The sequence below is a fragment of the Sebastes fasciatus genome, chromosome 2, assembly GCF_043250625.1.
Source record: "Sebastes fasciatus isolate fSebFas1 chromosome 2, fSebFas1.pri, whole genome shotgun sequence".
NCBI lineage: Eukaryota > Metazoa > Chordata > Actinopteri > Perciformes > Sebastidae > Sebastes > Sebastes fasciatus.
In genome coordinates this window covers 13,799,598-13,818,819 of record NC_133796.1, presented here as the reverse complement: position 1 = coordinate 13,818,819, position 19,222 = coordinate 13,799,598, and the positions used below count along the sequence as shown (strand labels likewise).

The 19,222-nt window shown below is 40.0% G+C and overlaps 1 protein-coding gene across 2 annotated transcripts in view; it reads right to left on the bottom strand.

Annotated features, from left to right (window-relative positions):
• The window catches only part of slc6a2 (solute carrier family 6 member 2), a 38,865-nt gene that overhangs the window by 12,315 nt on the left and 7,328 nt on the right, over positions 1 to 19,222 (bottom strand). For both annotated transcript variants that reach the window (XM_074610471.1, XM_074610462.1), the window contains exons 3-7: positions 10,946 to 11,077; positions 9,269 to 9,506; positions 2,473 to 2,611; positions 1,936 to 2,070; positions 1,229 to 1,332 (exon numbers count right to left, since the gene is read on the bottom strand). In XM_074610471.1, the coding sequence (XP_074466572.1) occupies positions 1,229 to 1,332; positions 1,936 to 2,070; positions 2,473 to 2,611; positions 9,269 to 9,506; positions 10,946 to 11,077 (748 nt within the window). The remainder of the gene's footprint in view (positions 1 to 1,228; positions 1,333 to 1,935; positions 2,071 to 2,472; positions 2,612 to 9,268; positions 9,507 to 10,945; positions 11,078 to 19,222) is intronic.

Below are 19,222 nucleotides of genomic sequence, written 5' to 3'. Positions count from 1 at the left end.
AATTACATGGCTTTGTTGAATACTCACATCACAGTGTTCTACGGTCTGTTATTTCTTTATAGCAGACCGTTGCTATGTATAACAGACCATTTCTATGGGCGCAGTTCTGATGTCGGACGCTGGCGGATCATTTTTTGTGTCAAGTAGCCGCGTAATAAGAGGGATAATGTACAGCCAGCGGGTCATTGTTGTCCGCTCCACGTCAGGGTGCCTCATCGCCCTGTTGGAGTTTAATTCACAACAATGACCGGCTCGCTGTACATTATCCCTCACCTAGTAGACATAACAAACAAAGAATGGCAGCAGTTCTGTATCCTCATCTTGTACTCTTGATTGCTCTGGGGGTTTTCTACCAGTCAAGAAAGAAAAACTTTTAAACCTAATACATATTTTGCCTTGGTTTCCTGGGGTTATGTTTTTCTTAAACAGGTACTTGTGATGGAGGACACACTGCTCACTCACTGCACTATACCATGTGCAGATTTCCTCCTCCTCATCTGTGTGGGTATTCAAACAAAAGTCTGTGTTCAGTGTTTGTTTTTCTAACAGCACCAGCTCTTCCGGGCTGCTGCTGCTGCCTTTCACCTAGTTCGGATTTGCTCATTTGCTGCATAATGCGAATCCCACCTGCCAGCAGACACGCACATCTCTAAATGGGACATGAAAGGGGAGGAAGGCAGGAGGCCTCATTTGGGGTTGAAGACGATGGAGGAAATGAGAGCGGATAGGAGAGGAGGGGTCCATCATACTTTTAACTTTCAGTACAGCACAGAAGCCTCTGTAATGACACTTTGCATTATATTTCACCTTTTAATATTTTAGATATCCGTACTGCAGCAGTAAGGTCATGTCAGCATTAACAATTTGTGTGTAGTATATACCCAAACATGATAGGTTAAACTGCTGTCCTGCCTAAAGCGTCTGCCTCCAACAGCATCACTGCAACCTATTAATATGGAAAAAGATTAACCAAGCTCACAACCTAATACCTGCTTTTTCCTGAAGAAGAGCAGCACTATGACAAACCAAACAGCCGTTGGCTATTAACTGGCAACCTCTCCTGGCCTGTACTTTATCTGTCCCGTTAACACCCAGCCATCCGGGTCAGCTGAACAGATTAGCATCACCTCTGCTGCTTCACGATCCGGTTACATGCTGGAAAAGCCTGGCATGTTGCTGTGGGCTTGTTTGGACTATCAAAAATCACAAATGAAGTGCAAGCTCTTACCTGTAGCAGTTGTTGTCAAATTTGTTATAACTGGCAAAAGCAATGAGCACCCCGAATCCTGCTCCCAGTGAGTAGAATATCTGGGTGGCGGCATCAATCCACACCTGTGGCAAAAATAAATGACAAACAAGAAAGCTTTTGAATTCCTAAAAACAGATGCTTCCAGGCTAAAAGACCGCACAGAGAGGGAGTGACTCGAATGTAATTGCTGATTGAAGTTCAACATTTACATTTGAGTCAGCCGTTGTCCGTGCGGTTGCCATATTTCCATTACTCTGAACAAGCTGTGTGGATTTCATTGGAAAACACATGGCTCGTGACACAAATGTTATGCAAAACAACTGAACTCTTAGCAAACTCTCACACATCAGCTCGGCTAGTGGAAGATTGTATCTGTGCATATGGTAGAGTGCATTCATTCATATACACACATGCCTCAGTATGGGAGGCTTCAGTTGAAATGTAGTATTTAACCCTCAGAGTTTGAGATACTCCACCCAATGAATTACAGTAACCAAGAAAGAAGGCTCTCTAAATCCACATACACTCTGACGTGTGAGTCAAATATAAATGGATCTGAAAGTCCCACGGGTTAAAGGGATATTTCGGTTGTTTTGAAGTGGCGTCAGTGTAGTCAGTGTATTACCGATTCAAAATCTTTCCCAACACCCGTGGATGGGTTGTTACCAACAAGCACTGTCTCTTACCTCTAGATTGTTGAGCCGCTTGAAGTCGATGTGAAGGTAGGCCCTGATGCCGTCCATGGACCCTGGTAGAGTTATGCCTCGGATCAGCAAAACAAAAAGGACCACGTAGGGCATGGTAGCTGTGATGTACACCACCTGAATACACACACGAACAGATGTAAGGGAAGAAGAAACATTCATCATGTAGTTACTTTTTTCATTGAATCATTCTACCAATAAACAGCCACAGAATGTGTTTGCTGCAGTTTGTAGCATGAATGCAAGTAACTGCAGTATATTATATAGCATGCAATGTTAATGGGAGAATGCTCTCCAGTCCTCACAATGTTTATCACTGCCTTTTAACTTTTTTGACCCAGTACAAACAGTTTACATTGAGCTGCTTTACAAGATGTCTGGGAAATGTCTCTGTCACAGAAAGCAGAAAGCAGATACTATAGTTGCCATAACATGATTTGGGTTCTATTTTTTTTTTTTGTTGATCAAAAGAAGTTAACTTTCAGAAAGCAAAGAAAGCTTGGTGGTCCAGGCCTGTACCTTCCCTGAGGACTTGACACCTTTCCACAGGCTGAAGTAGAGGATGAAGACCACCACGACCAGACACAAGGTCAGCTCCCAGCGAGGCAGGCCCAGGTCATTGATACCTCTACTTTGATGGAGATGCAGCACACCCCGTCTGCAGAAAAATTGCACATTCTTTAATTCTCATATACTGTATATGGTCATAGGTGAGAAATCAATAATCGTTTTTTGTTATTAATTGATGTCAAGATTTGTCTCATGATTCACAGTACTGCTCGGCACATATAATTGAATAACATTGTTCTGCGGTATGGTATGTTATTTCTTTCAGCTACATCTTAAATTATAGATGTTTTTGTCGAACAGGCCCACCCAGGTTAGCAGCTGGGAGAGTCCAAACAAAGCAGCCCACACTGTAGGTGTCAGAGGTGACGATGGGAGATGAAGTATGGGACAGAGGCTCTCCGGCCAATGATGAAATAGGGTGACGTGGATTGGATGGTTGAAGGTAGAGTGCTGTAATGCATGTCCTAAGTATTCAGTTAAATGACTTACAACATACAAATTACATTTTTTTCAACACTTATGTAGATTTAATGTATTTTAGCTGAAAAAATTGTGTCTCTTACATCCCTATCTAAATATTGTTTCCAGCTGCAAGCTCATACATTTAATGTCTCCTCAGATTAGTGGAAAGGAAGCACACAACTTCAGATTATAATAGTGGAGTATATAAAAGGGTTAAAGTTGTAAGACAAATGCGGAAAACACCCAGAAAACGACATGCTAGCGATCTGTCAGTCACAAGGTAGCCACGTCCTAAAGCATACCCTTCATTATGGTCTATTTTAATCTAAATGGAACCATAATTTACTAAGTGAACATCATGCTGTATTGAAGAAGACTTGAAACTATAGCGATTAAGACCATAAACTCATGTTTACAATGTTTACTGAGGTAATAAATCAAGTGAGAAGTAGGGTCATTTTATCATAGACTTCTATACACACAGACTTCTTTTTTGCAACCAGAGGAGTCGCCCCCTACTGGCTATTAGAAAGAATGCAAGTTTAAGACACGCATTGGCTTCACTTTTCAGAACCGGACGGAGGTTGCCCACTGTTATTGTTACTGAAATATGCTTATTTGCTGTCTTTCAGAGATTGAGATGAGATTTATATCAATCTCACATCTGTGCATAAGATATATCGCAGGAGTCAGGATGTGCTTAGCTTAGCTTAGCTTAGCATAAAAACTGGAAGCAGGGGGCTTTGCTTCGTCCAAAGTGAAAGTCGAAACCCCCTACCCCCACACCTTTACACAATTTGTGTAACTTTCTGAAACCAGCAATCCAACATTCACAACCACTTCACAGAGTGATTGGCTAGATGTGACGATGAGAATGATGACGATTTGAACCTCTCTCAAGCTCTATTTTGTTCAAGCTTTACACAACCATTTCTAGCACTTTTTGTGTGTAAAATCAAGTGCAACACTATGAATGATTTTCCAAAGTGTGCATCGTTATTCCCATATTTTAAAGATTCACTGCCCCCTGTATGACGGCCGGGTTTTCATGCTGCCTCCAAGTTTAACTTTTCATAAAAAGCAATAAAAACGTTGCCTTCCAATATGGCCGTATGGCATGGTTTACAAACTTGTTCTTTTCTGGCATACCCCTGCCTTAACTGTTGGCAGTCTCACTGTGCGGTCAGCAGCTTCTGGTTTCCATTTCAAAGTGGTATCACAGTTTATAAAATAAAACAAATACCGGGTAAAGCTGTTCCACTGAATTAAAAATGCTTTGGAAAATGGCACTATAAAAAACTCTGGTCACAATGCCTCAGCAGATTCAAACATCTGTCCGTCGTGATGAGTTCTCATTATGGGCAATCAAGAGACCAACAACAAAGACCAGTGGCGGACTCAGACTGTCTGAGGGGCAGAGACTGTGGACAGCCATGTCTTCATCATAGTCGGTCACCTGCACCTTCTAATAGAGAACAGGAATATCAAGCTGCAGCACACCAGTTATGGCAAACACACAGTGTCCCTTAAAACCAATATCCTGCTGTAAAAAAATTCAAAGCACCTTTGTTCCCTTCACATTTGACCTAAATTTTCCTCAAGGAAAAATTCAATCAAGTCGGCATGTGATGTTATGGGTTGATGAACAACGGAACTGGATTTGGATCTGATAATCAGGTTGCTTACACAACGGCCCAAAACAAAACCACCTCAGGGACACGCACACTGAAGTATGTTCAGACATTCAATCCGAAGGGACCAAAGGATCTGTGAAACTCCTCAGCATTTACTTATCTTTGGCTGATAGTAAATTCAAAGCTATAAAGGTCTTTGGGGATGCAGATAGCGATGTGAAGACATCAGTTTATTTGGGGAGGGAAATTTAGAGTCTATGCTCTGACCTGGAGGCCTTGTGTTGGTGTTATGTTGTAATGCCTCAAGGCCTCCTTGTACATCTGATAGTATTGCTAGTGCACTGCCAGTAAATGCGCACTATAACATCAATCCAGGTCCCTTTGGCCCAGTTACTCTAAACACATTTAATCTTATCATCACTCAGCGAGCTGGTTATGTTGCTATCCTAACACTCAACGTTGCCATTAGTTGGTCTCTGTATACTTTAGGCTGGCACACTATTGCATGCAGCCTGGTCTTAATGGTGGCTACAGAATGAGAAATAGGGCATGCAAAAAATACATAAATAAAAGGGACTGCAGACCTGAGTCTTAAAACGCAGCTGAGGAGTTCTATCTCATTTCAATCGGATTTATTTAATTAATTACAAATGTACTCTACTTGTTGTTTTAAATGTAATCCTTCCAACAAATGTGTTAAATTGCATGTGAGATTGAAGTGAAAGCAATCTCCTCAAGTGTCTATGTAATTAGATCTTTTTTGTTTTAAATGAGGGCTATTTATCAAGTCTAGTTATCCTTGACAGGAAATCACGTGTGGTTGCTGCAGGCTAGATGAAAAGAGAGAGGAAAAGGGTGCGTGCTAATGAAATGAGTTGGTGTTGTCACTGTTGTTATTTTTAAAATAGTTTTTTATATATCCGAAAACTTAACATGTTGTAACTGAGTCTGACATATGTTACTCGATTGATTACACCTGGCAGCAGGGAACCTTAAACAGAAAGCCCAGTATTTGTCAAACAATGTAATGCTTTACTTTTCATTGTAGGATAAAAGTATCCATGAACAACACACTCAAAAATAAAAAAATGCATGTCCACTTTGTATACACTTTTCCTGTGCAAACAACTTAAAGCCCAGTTAATATGTATTATGGAATTGAGACTTCCTAGCCTGAATTTTGACTTTTGCAACTGACCTTAAAGGATAACGTTTGTATTTTTCAACCTGGACCCTATTTTCCTATGTTTTTGTGTGACTAAGTGACTAATGACTACGTTTTTTTTAACTTTCGCTTTCCGTTTGTCATTTGTCATGTGACTTGTTGTTGGAAGGCAACAGTGGAAACTTGAGTGAGAGTGGAGAGAGGAGTGCCACGACAGTATTGTCAGAATTTGTTGCGCTGGAGAACAGAAAGTGTAGCTTAGTGTTATCTAAAAGATTCTCAATGTCATGGTTGAATATTTAGATGATTTTGACAATGTGGAGGCAATGCAACATTCCACAATAAGGCTTCTCAGAGTGAGACACACAATAATCAACAGACTGGACCAAGCGAAAGGAAAGGAAACATATTTAATTTCTCTGTAGGGTCCTTTCCATAATGTTGTCAGACACTTATAGTAACAATCTGAGCCTGTCAGTTGCAAAAACAAACACTTTTAGTGGCGTAAACTGTCGGTGCCAGGTTGCCCCAAATGATTACATTACAGCTCGTTTAGCGGCTGCTGGCATCAGCGTTCTCCCTCAATACTGGACTGATTTCAAGTGTTGTCCCCATTAGTCACTTAGACACAAAAACATGGGAAACCTATTTGCTCCAATTCTACCCACTGCAGCTTTAACTGCCAGGTTATGCTCAAAAAGAACTAGTTTGTATGACGTGTTGTCTGACTATGTCGGAAGGCAAAAGTGTATATAGCTGTTCTGAGCTGCCACATTTGAAGGCGGGGCGAGATGTGATCATCATTTAAAGATCGGATAACAGCCAGACTAACACACAGTCTCTCCTGGAAGACGTTCATAGTGTTGCACTAGAATGTACATATCCCAAGTCGCAGAAATTGTTGTGTAAAGAATAATAATAGTTTAAACAGGCTAATTTTCTTGGAGAGGACATATCAGATTGATGATTTCGGAAAGTTACAGATATTATCGGCTGCAACCTTCCCGTTGGAAAGGTGTGGAGGGTGGGGGTTTCCAAAGCTGTTCGACCACCCGAAAACCACTTCTGATGAAACATATTGGGCGGCTTAAGAGAGCCCATCCCTACTACTTCATGATTTGTATGCCTTTAAGCAATGAGACGACATTGCTTTATTCGGTACAGCTCATAGACATGATGCCGTGATTTGGGAATTACACTTCTGGAGGTTTCTTTGATCTCTTGAGGCTGCACATGTTATAAAATTAATCACAGAGGAATGCCCGTACTCTGGTTTCCAAATCAGTTTTTTGGCAGAAGCCATGTTTTCGGCTGTCTTCACATTTTCCCTTCCTCTCCACATCTTCCAAACAAGCCCTGTCACATGATGTCACACCAGCTTGTTCTTCTCAGCTACAATGATTTTGATTGTATTTGTTTTTCAGTGATACACATAGCAGCACGGTGTAAACTTAAACTCAATTTGATTACTTTAGGGAATAAAATGGAGCTGTTCATATGGTTTGGTGATGATGTAGCCTCTTTTTTAAATACTTAGTGAGTGTCCCATGTTTATGAGGTTTGGGGTGATAATATCACCGTGGTATGGCACCATGGCAAACACAAGCCCAACAGGCAACAACAACTGTCAGTCTGTCAGTGTGCTAACTTGACTATGACTTGACCAAAACTGCACTTGATTATCATAAAGTGGGCATGTCTGTAAAGGGGAGACTCCCTTCAGCCTCCAAGTGGCCAAACAATCCACTAACACAGGTTTAAGTTTAAGGATACCTGGGTCGCCAAGTAGTCTCATCTTACTCTCATGCAATGTTCCTGCACAATGCAGTGTCAGCAAACAATAAAATTCAATCATGAATAACGTGCTGTGAATCTTAGGCAATAAATCAGCTAAAATATGATCTTAATATACTGTATTAAGCTAGTGAGCCTAAACTCTACACCAGCTCTGTTGTAAACTAAACACACCAGAATGTTCCATTTTAAATTTGTTTGTTTTACTTTTTGGAATTTTTCTGCAAACTATCCACTCACGATAGCTGAGGACAGTAGGCTGAAGAGGATTTGTGGATGTAGAAGAGTGTAAGGGGTGAAGCAAGAGGCTGTTGACTCAGTTGGCCTCATGCTCTCATGCTGTGCCTTGGCATTGCTCCTGTGCTCAAAGCTAGCTGGAAGCAGGAGGATTATTGTCCCCTACAGCGTCTAACCCCATGAAAGATCTGTCTTGAAGTACCTTATTGTTGTCAGTCTGTCTGTGCACATCTGCGGATTTTTTTCCTATGAGTGAAGTGTAATCGTCCACCTGGGACATATAGTCTGCTTTTATGATGATTTTATGCACCATGTCTACTCTTTGAATGATATTGCATCACTTTTTTGAAAGTCTGTATAATTCACAAGGCTGGAGCTTTGACGCGGGTGCTGACCTCCTCATGTTAAGTTAAAGTGTATTTGAAAAACATCAAGTTTGAGAGTTCCTGGAAGGTTCAACGATTTCCAGGGATACTGATTGAATAAACATACGGTACTAGACGGTGCAGGTCCCAGCCGAATGGGAGGAGGGGAGCTTTAAGAAGCTCAGTTATTTGGCGGGATGCACGCTCAATGCATTCTGTGCGTCATGCTTAGCACGTGTCCCTTGTACTGTCCAAGTCACTTCACAGACTTCCTCTGGGCTGCACAGTCAGTCTTCACAGAAGCTGGGGAAGAACTGTCTGTCTTTGAAGTATAAACAGATGGAGCTTTTTTCATGCACTTCAAAGAGTGCATTTGAACTTTTTGTATACTCCTTTTTTATAGTGCAAACATTTATGTCAGGTTAATTTTAGTGTCCCCCGCTCATGTTTAAGTGACTGTTCAGCCTCTTTGTGTGGCTACTAGTGCACTTGTGTCATAGAAAGTATTATTCAGACAACGCTCCCAAAACATGAAATCATCCTTACACTTCCACGTGACACTGTTTGTTGTTGGGTGGACTGTATTCAACCTATGACTCAGCAAAAACTGTATCAGTATTAAAGCTAGGGTTGGTATTGTTCTTCAAAAACACGTTTTGTTATATTTATTGAAATTCTCACTACATCCCAACAGCAATCAATAAATCAAATTCTCTGCTTTCTCGTTAGATTTAGGGTCTTTTGGAGCTAGTGCTGCTTGCTACTTTCCAGCTACTTGGAAATAAGTTGACAACACTACGCTCGGTTTTTCGGTTGGATCATTTTGTCAGTGTGACTGTGGGTTACTTGATCTGTGTGTGTGTTTTGTTGTTATTGATTTGGCAACATGGCTTGTAAGGAAATTGAATAGGGTCTGACGCTTGAATAGCTGTGATGTACAGGATATTATGTTCCTGTTCAAACTTGAAAAAGTCAGGTTACCAAAGAGTGTTTCTATTACATTTCTTTCGACAGTTGCATAAAATGTAAATCATGTCATGGCCTACACATGGTGCACCTCTGCAAACTGAATTTCAGAAACCACTCACTCATAGTACTCTGCTGCCGGGGTGATCTTGTACTTGGCGTAAGATGTTCCATTGCCGAGGATGGATGCGTTGAGGGCTTTGGGGTCGGTGCAGTTCTCACTGTTCCAGATGTTGCCGCATTTGAGCCATGGCAGCTCATTGGTCATGGAGGAGTACAGGTAGAAGAGGGACCAGGCAATGATGACATTGTAGTAGAAGCCAACATACAGGGCTATGATGATCACAGTGTAGCCCACACCTGAGGAACACAGTGTTATTAGTGAGGAAGAACAAAATGATGGTTTACACTCATACTGTGCTCAGTGCCGTTGCAGCCCAGCGCAAATTCACTTAAAGGGGACATATCATGCTCTTTTCCAGGTTCATACTTGTATTTTGGGTTTCTACTAGAACATGTTTACATGCTCATAACACCAAACATCATAGGAATATGTGCATTACAGAAATTACCAAAAATAAGCAGCTAATCATGGATGGCAGGTACAGATTGCAAGGTTGATATTTACCACATCAACAGACGCCGCATCTCTAAGACAACTCCCACCGTTAGCTGTGTTGTATAGATAAAAAGTCGCCTATAATAAATATTCTATAGTATAGTTTTGTTGATAAACTGATAATCTGAGGTCCTCACAAGAAATATTTTCAGTCCCCTTCACCATCTTATCACCACCATGAGGTTTTCACACACATCCACTGGGTGCGAATGCTTACTTTCCATCATTTTGCACTTTTTATTTTAGTAAATTCTGGGGTTAGTTGTTTTGTCTCCACTGGAATGTGAAATCCTTACTCGAAAACAAGAGAAGCCATAAATCCATCACCCGCTCATTCTCGACAGGAAAAAAACAAAGACCTCCTCCGAGCTGTAGCCAACAAAAGCAGTGACCGGTGCTGATTCAATAGTGCAGACTGACGTGCTTATCTGACATTATTTGAAACATGCTGCTTCAAATAATAAGAAAAGACCACAATGTAAGACGAGGTCAGGCTTTGTGGTTTTCCAGATCCAGGTTCTTAGATCTGCTTTTCTCGCTGATCTACGCAAATGCTAATTAGGAACCGCTTTTTGCAGGTTTTGCTTTATAGTGAAGTCCATATCACATATAAAAAAATCATATTGGTAATGCCCAGTTGCTATAATAAAGTCTATACAAGTTTCACATAAATCCATGTTAGTCAGTATTTTATAATGTGCTCAAAGCCTTCTCTATAACAATAATACAGCATAGATAATGTTTGATTTGAGCTTTTTGGTTGTGTCTCTGATTAATTTAATTGAGTGACTTGTAATTACATTGACCCCAGTTACTGTGTTCCTCAGTATGCCACGGTCACCAGCCTGGTTTGCATTTGCTTCGCTCGACATTTGAAAAGAAACAACATAGACAGGGGTATAAGGTTGGAAGTACAAGCCGAGACAAATCAAACGATGCAGAGAGGTGAAACAGAGAAATAGGCGATGTGACAGAGAGATTAGTCACAAGTGACACTTCTGAACCTATGAGGGTTAAAGGACAAGAACAAAGGGATGAAATGAAAGGGCAAGACACCGAAGAGAAGCAAGAAAAAGAGCATGACTGAGCTATAAGTAGGACAGTTTAAGAGGTTAGAGAGAGGCTGAAGTGAATAGATATGCAGGTTCATGTGTGTGTGCGTGTTTGTGTCAAAGCTCACCTTTAAAGACGGGGCAAATTTTCCAAACTGTAGCTGCCCCTTCCCTGTTGTACTGGCCCAAGGCAAGCTCCATGTAGAACAATGGCATCCCCGCAATGACCAAGAAAAGAATGTACGGGATCAAAAAGGCACCTGGAAAGAGAAATAATCACATTTCATGCTTTACATTTTAAAGTCTTTTTAATCCCCTGCTAGCGTGACTTATATTTTGTCTACAGTAAAAATATATTCAATATGCTAAAATGTGGAAATAAATGCTAAACAAAACAAAAAACCAAAGGAAGAAAAAGAAAAAAAGTGGTGGTTTTGGGGTCTCGAAATTGTTGGAAAAAAACAACACACCATATCACGCAAGCAGGAAGGCTCCCAGCAATTTTCATGCTGGGCCTCAGTAGCACATCCACCGACGAGGAAATGACCTCCCGTAATTGAATTGTTCTTGACATTGTCCATCGCAAATGACACATTATCTACCGTAATGAATACATTTTGCTTAGGGCCAATATGATTGACAGGCCGGTGGTGGAGTTGACCCTTCGGGGCACTGAGCACAACAAGTTTATTTTTTTTTTTGGCCATGTGAGTGGACACGCAGGCAAACAAGAGGGACAGTGCACACGTTCTAGTGAGCACTCTGTTGATGAGTGTTGAGGGTGAAACAACGCTGTGTTTAAAACAAGCCTTTGTTGATTCAGCTGCACACACTGTACTTTTTGTTTTTGCTCTCACTACAGTGCAGCTGTTCAGGAGTTTTGAAAACAGTGAAAGTTAATCTTCAGACATACTGACCTGAGCTCAGACACTTGTTTTTGAATTTTAAATTAGACCAGATAAACCAAACCAAACAAATAAACCTCACAGTATATATTTATACCGGATAAAGCAGATATTCATATCATTTGCAAATAGATGCTAAAACATTTCATAAATTATCTGACGATATGAAATGCTCCGGGTCGGCTTTACACGTTTACGTAGTCTACTGTAGGGCTGTCACGATATCACTACATAATAATTGTAGCCAAAAATTACCATAATATTGATAGAAGATTTGAAAAAAAAGTAATGCTATCAGTCAAATTCATCTATAACTTTATTTATTGTTCGTTTTTTTCTCTTTTTTTGGTGAAATAATTACACTCAAAATACAAGTGTAGGGAGGTGGAGAGAGAGTCTGTAACCATAGCTGTATAAAATTATTTAAGAGGTGCTTGATTATTTGCACAAAATGATCATGTGTATTATTAACATGATATCAATATTTAATTTTTGAATATCACAGTTATCAATACGTACAGGTATACCGCGTCACCCCTACATGTACATGCTTTTATTGTGTAAGATAAAACACGTTCTCATGGACTATTAATGGATTTAACAAACTGAAGTGGCTCAACATTAAAGCAATTTTAAAATCCATCCATCCATTAACTGTAACCGATCATCCTTTATAGGGTCATGCAGGGGCTGGAGCCCATCCCAGCTTACATTGGGTGATTTTTGAATAACAGTGTAATTAGTTTACTAAGACAGTGTTTGTCCTATTTTTTATTTATTTATTTAACATTTGAAAGGAAAACCAAAACACTGAAGATAAAAAAACTGTTTAAAACAACCTGTTGTTAGTGATTCAACTACACACACTGAGTAACCAGGAGTCAGCCAGTTTACACTTTTTCTACGTGCATGCCTTGATGAAATGAGGTATTTCCTTCATCATGTCTTCATCAAGCCTCAATAAATGCACTTCCCATTAATGCAAATACACCTGGGACAACTAAAAAGTAAATTAAAGGAGATTAAAGGAACTTGAATTAGAACAACAACATAGCAAACTAACTGAAATCTAATCTAAAATAACTTGGTGGCAGTATCTCTTAGTACTAATGTCTAATTTTTTTTCAACACATCTGCTGTGTCAATGGCACTTCAACACATTCGGTGTCATTTCTGTAACCTTTTAACCTTTAGTATGACAACGGAGCTGGCCCACCCTTTTTGTGTGTTGAGTGCATTAACCAATCACCGTTGAGCTGAAATCAAATGTTTCAATTTGCAACCGTCAAACTGCTCTTTTCGCTGTTGGCTGCCATGGAAGATGGACGTGTCACTAGCAGTGTGAGGGGACGAACACCCTGGAATTAGAAAGACTACACATCCAAAATTTGCGTAAGTGACGTCTCTCTCGCTGAAGCTACAATGCTTGTGTGTTTCGTACTGGGACTTACTCACACGAGCAACTGGTTTTGCTCGTTCTTTCGCATCCCAGCTGACAAAAAGACCAGAAGTCACTGGATGAAAGACATCAGGTAAGATAACATTTCATTTGTGCGTAGAACATAGCTAGAGATGTAGAGATGTAGTTCACTGAGTGGTTTCACGCAAAACGAAATGATGCTACGACAAACTGTGACTTTTTAACTATGTCTCTAACGTCAGATGGCTAATGTTAATGAAGCTAAGTTGAGCATAAACCTACATAGAACTACTATTGGCTGTTCATATTTGACTTTAACAGGGACTAGAACACGTTGCATGGGGGGTATTTAATCACATTTGACTTTGATAACAGTCTCTTCTAAACTAATTATAAAGCACTAGTTTGCGACATGCTGCTGCTGAATTGAACTTGACTTATTTCTATATTTCTGTTTTCTGATTTTAGGTAGTACCATTACTTCCCTCTACAGTGCATCCCAGGATCCTGCACAGAGCATACAGCCACAAGTAGCCTGCATTGGTCATCTAAGGGGAGCATCACAGCGGTACGTCATCGTGGCCAAGTCTGACAAATCGCCATTCCCTTGGACAAAGGCCTGGCATGTCCTGTGGACAAGCTGTTCAAGCTTTACTGGGCATGCAACTTGGCTTACCCAGCCCCGCTCAGCTCTGTGTTCTCGTTCTTCGAGTACACATTATACGATCTACCTGTGTCAACAAACAGGAGAGCAAAGGTGTTGCACCTCATTTCAAAAGTCAAGTCTATTAATTAGATCACACCAAAATGTTCACTTGCCCAAAATGTCCATCACAATGCACACTGATAAAGAAACTCATTTGGCATCTTTGGGAAATACATGCATTGTCGGAGGGATTGGAGTTCACACTTACTTGACTTGTTGTTTTCCTCCAGTCTGTGAAATCATGCAGATGCCATTAGGAGCGAACGAGTGAGGAACGAATCAGGAACGACTTGACAATTGATGAATTGTTAATGAGTACTTCTCTAATAATTCCAAATGGAGAACTATATAGTAGATAATGATGAGTTACATAGAGAACAGACTGGGAGATCCTAATTAATCACCAAGTAATGACTAGTTCACGAATATGTGACTTGATCATACTGACCACTTTCATGAGTCGTTCCTGATTAACTCTGAATCAGCTGCTGAACTGCACAAAACTAGTAATGACTCATTAATTACTGATTACTTAAACATTAGTTACTGTTTTTGTTACCCCCCCTGAGTAAAGTTAGACATAATACAGAATAGTTATTGAGGAGTCCCTCATTGCTTCATTATTATCTTTACAATTAATTCCTCAAAAAGGATTCTTAACAGGTGTTTTAATTCATCATACTCAGACAACATATACAGTAATATTCACATCCATGAATATTATGAAGTTCAACGACATTCCAGCGAAACAGCACATAGGTCGCTTTAGTCCCAAAACTGTTGACTTCATAAAGTTGGCGGTATACAGTTCGTTGGTTAGCCAGCCTTACTCTAATTGTTTGCCACACAGGCTATGTTCACTTCACTCATCAGTTCTTGTTGGACACAAAAAGTTAGTTGAGTTTAAATATTGATCGAATAATTTCAATGTGTCCATCTGATGGCCCCAAGCCACAATTAATAAGTTAATGCTGGAGGCATCGGAGACAGAAACTGTCAAAAAAACGCCGCGTGTTCTGAGCAAAGACATGCGCTCTGCTGTCTCTGCTGGGAGTGGGTGGATACTGTCAGTTACAGTAGGTGACCACAAATGTGCCTGTTCAAAATTACTCAAAAACCCTCCGTGCATTAAAATTAAAACATGACGTGAACACAACATAGCCAATTTCTCTGCGAGATAATTAAAAACTGAAGTGTGGGGAAACCAAAGCTAAGTAGTTTGTGAGGGTTTTTAAGTCATTTTAAACAGGCACATTTGACGTAACCCACGGACACGATACTGACTGACAGAACCCACCCACTCCCAGCACCAGAGAGCATGTGCCACTCTAGGTTCAGATGGCGCACTGATCGATGCTTAAAATGCAACAAACTTTTTAATTGTAGCTTGGGGCCATCAGATGTACACGCTGAAATTATCTAATCATTATTTAACCTCAACACTAACTTTTTGTGTCCAACAAGAACTGGTGAGTGAAGTGAACATAGCCTATGTGGCATTTCTACTAACTGCAAACATGCTAAGGCTAACCAACATACTATATAGATCTAACCTGATGAAGTCAACAGTTTTGGGACTAAAGCGACCTATGACGTTCAACTTCATAATATTCATGGCTGTGAATATTACTGTATATGTTGAATATGATGAATAAATAATCCTGCTGCCTCTGATTTTTTTTTGAAGAATTAATTGTAAAGATAATGATGAAGTAATGAGCAACTCCTAAATAACTATACTGTATTATGTCTCACTTTACTTGGACAAAAACAGTAACTCATGTTTAAGTAATCAGTAATTAATGAGTCATTTCTAGTTTTGTGCAGCTCAGCAGCTGATTCAGAGTTAATCAGGAACGACTCATGAAAGTGGTCAGTATGATCAAGTCACATATATTCGTGAACTAATCATTACTTAATGATTAATTAGGATCTCCCAGTCTTTTCTCTATGTAACTCATCATTATCTACTATATAGTTCTCCTTTAGGAATTATTAGAGAAGTACTCATTAACGATTCATCAATTATCAAGTCGTTCCTGACTCGTTCCTCGCTCGTTTGGCCCTAATGGCACCTGCAAGATTTCACAGACTGGAGAAAAACAACCAGTCCGAGCTGATCTGGAGTCTGGTGTCCAGCTGCCGTCTATGAGAGCCACGAGTCAATCTCTCGCGAACTCCAACTAAACGGTCAAACTAGGCAGCGCTGATCAAATATGAATCAATATTCTGTTACTGTAATGCCCATCTCAAATGTTTTCAGAATCATCTTGTAGTGTAGGGGAGAGTGGGGTAAAATGAGCCAGTGGGTAAGTTGACCCACCCCCTGTATCTTGGCAACTGTGATTATGTTTTGTCATGTGACCATAAATTCAGGAAGTACCCATCATTTCTATCTTGCTGTGATGGAGTTAAGCACATGGGAGAAGTAGTAAGTACTTTTTTACACCAAAAACAGTTTTTTCCCAGTCAAAGTACATTTTCTGCATGTCAGGAATAATGAATGTTAGGTCAAAGCAAATTTATCCAGGTCTAAAAAAATCTATTATACATGTTGGTGATTTACTAAGATATAACACCATGTTAATCCCTTCGCTAAAGATTAGCCTGAATTGCTAAACTGGGCCATTTTTTCCAAAATGGTAGCTATGGGGCAAAGTGAGCCAAAGGCTATGGGGTAAATTGAGCCACTGGCTCACTAATATTCTACTATTATTCCGAGCCACTGGCTCAACTTACCCCACCATAAATTAACCAAATTAATTCTCTGATGTATAAAATGGTATTACTGTTGAGTGTTACACAACTTGGTTTGATTTTTTTATGTGTTAACCTTTATAGAAGAGGGAGATAAAGGAAGTTAAAACAGTTGGTTATAGTGGAACAGTAGAGGCAAAGAGGGTCCTCACAGAGGAGGTAGAGAAGGAGCTTGCAGACCATATCAAGAAGCTGGCTGAACAGTTCCACGGCCTTACTCCAAAGAAATGCTGTGAACTGGCATTGGAATTGGCAGAAAGAACAACCTTCCTGTCCCCAACAACTGGAAAGAGGAGGGTTTAGCAGGTAGGCCTAGGTCAAACCAAAGACCAAGACGAAAATCACAGCGTACAGCAGTTCTGAGGAGAGTGATGTTCCCATCCCATTTGATGACACTTCTGAGCATGAGAGTTCTAATGATGAGAGAAGTGAATCAGACATCTCAGATCTGTCAGTTGGTGACTTTGTCATAGTAAACTTTGTATCCAAAGGCAGAAGCTACCATTACATTGGCTTGGTTGAGAGCCTGGAGGGCAACGAAGTGAGTGCAAGATTTCTCAGAAGAATCCGGGGAAACACTTGACGTGAGAAGCCCACCTTTGTATTCAAGGAAAAGGATGAGGCATCTTTTCCACTGAGTGATGTGCTGAAGGAGCTACCTCAACCTCAAAAGGCTGGAGGAACTGCAAGGAGGGAGCAACAGTTCATATTTCACTGCAACCTTGACGACTGGAATATTGTCGAATATTGAATGATATTTTGATTGTTCAATGGTCTTGAAACTCACAGGTGGTTTGTTCTCACAAGTTCATAACTGTGAAACTGTTTGTTAACACACTTATGCTGAGGTTTAAACTTAAAAACTCAGATGTTCAGTTTACCCCACGATGGCTCAACTTACCCACTGACTCGGATCAACTTACCCCTTACCTGGGGCAAGTTGAGCCACAGGAGCACTTTTTTTGGGAAGGTCATTTTTTCCAGACAGCTTTGTGATGGATGCATGCTGATCATTTCATTTGATAGGAGAGATCCTGAATTTAAGGTTCAAGTTTTCATTCTGCTTCTGTCTCATTTGTCCTAACCTCGAGGACAGCATAAGTAAAAATTGGCTCATCTTACCCCACTCTCCCCTACTGTTTAGCTGTTTTTCTTGAATTTCCCTCGGGATCAATAAAGTTACTATCTATCTATCTATCTATCTATCTAAAATGAGAAAGTTTGTGACCCAGCAGCCATGTTGAGATCTCTTGAGGAAATACCAAGCATCGCTCACATGGCCGGAGCACAGCCAATAGGAATGCTCTCTCTCTGAAATGACCTGTGATTGGTCAAAGTCTCCCGTCACAGACTAGATTTTTTAAAGTCTGAAAACAGAGCCATGAGGAGGTGCAGAAGTCTAGTTTTCTCTCAGAACACTTCAATTACAATATGCTGAAAGGTTATTATGGAATTTTTACCAAATGATGCCAACAAATTGATTGGGAGTTACTCATTAACTAATGGTTCACTAGCAATTAGTTCCTCATTCGTTCCCCAGTAACTACTCACATTTTTGTGTCCCTTATTGTGAAGTGTTACCGCTTAGGGTCGTCGTCAGACCGTTAGAGTCTGAGACTTTTATAGAATGTCCATTTTATCCTTGTGGCTTTTATTTTGGCAAATTTACTTTTACTGCTGGGTCACGTCTGCCTTTCTTCATTGATTCAATTCAAAATGGAAAATTAAAATAAGTAATTAGCAAAAAACTAAATTGGACCGTTTTTTTAATTTGTCTCCACGATTTTCTTTTTTTGATTCTGACAAAAAAAAAAGAAAAGCAGCTGTTTTTTTGTTTTTAGTTTAAAACAAAAACGTTTTTCATCTTCATCCTTTGACAGGAAAACGCATTATACTTTAGTCCCCTGACCCTTCAGGACACCAGAGTCCTTGAAAACTCTGGTATAGAAGTAGAAGTTAATGGACAAACTCAAAAGCTGTGTCGAACTCTTTCAATTTTGACAGCAGATAATTTGGCAATGCATACACTGTGCAGTTAGGTGGAACGCTTTTCTGCACACAAATTTTGCCAGTTTTGTCTGATAACCACGAGTCTCACCTTTACTGACATGCCCACTTTATAATAATCACATGCAGTTTTGGGGCAAGTCATAGTCAAGTCAGCACACTGACACACTGATAGCTGTTGTTGCCTGTTGGGCTGCAGTTTGCCATGTTATGATTTGAGCATATTTTGTATGCTAAATGCAGTACCTGTGAGGGTTTCTGGACAATATTTATCATTGTTTTGTGTTGCATTGATTTCCAATAATAAATATATACATACATTTGCCCACTCCCATGTTGATAAGAGTATTAAATACTTGACAAATCTCCCTTTAAGGTACATTTTGAACAGATACAAATATTTGCAATTAATTTATGATTAATCGCGATGAACTATGGACAATCATGCGATTAATCGTGATTAAATATTTTAATCGATTGACAGCCCAACTTCATTTATGACGAAAAGCGTTTCACCTTGGAGCAACTTAATAACAGAATTGCGGGTTTTGATTGTGGTTACATGAAAAACAAACCAAGTGTCATTATCAATTTGAGATCTGAGACCAGT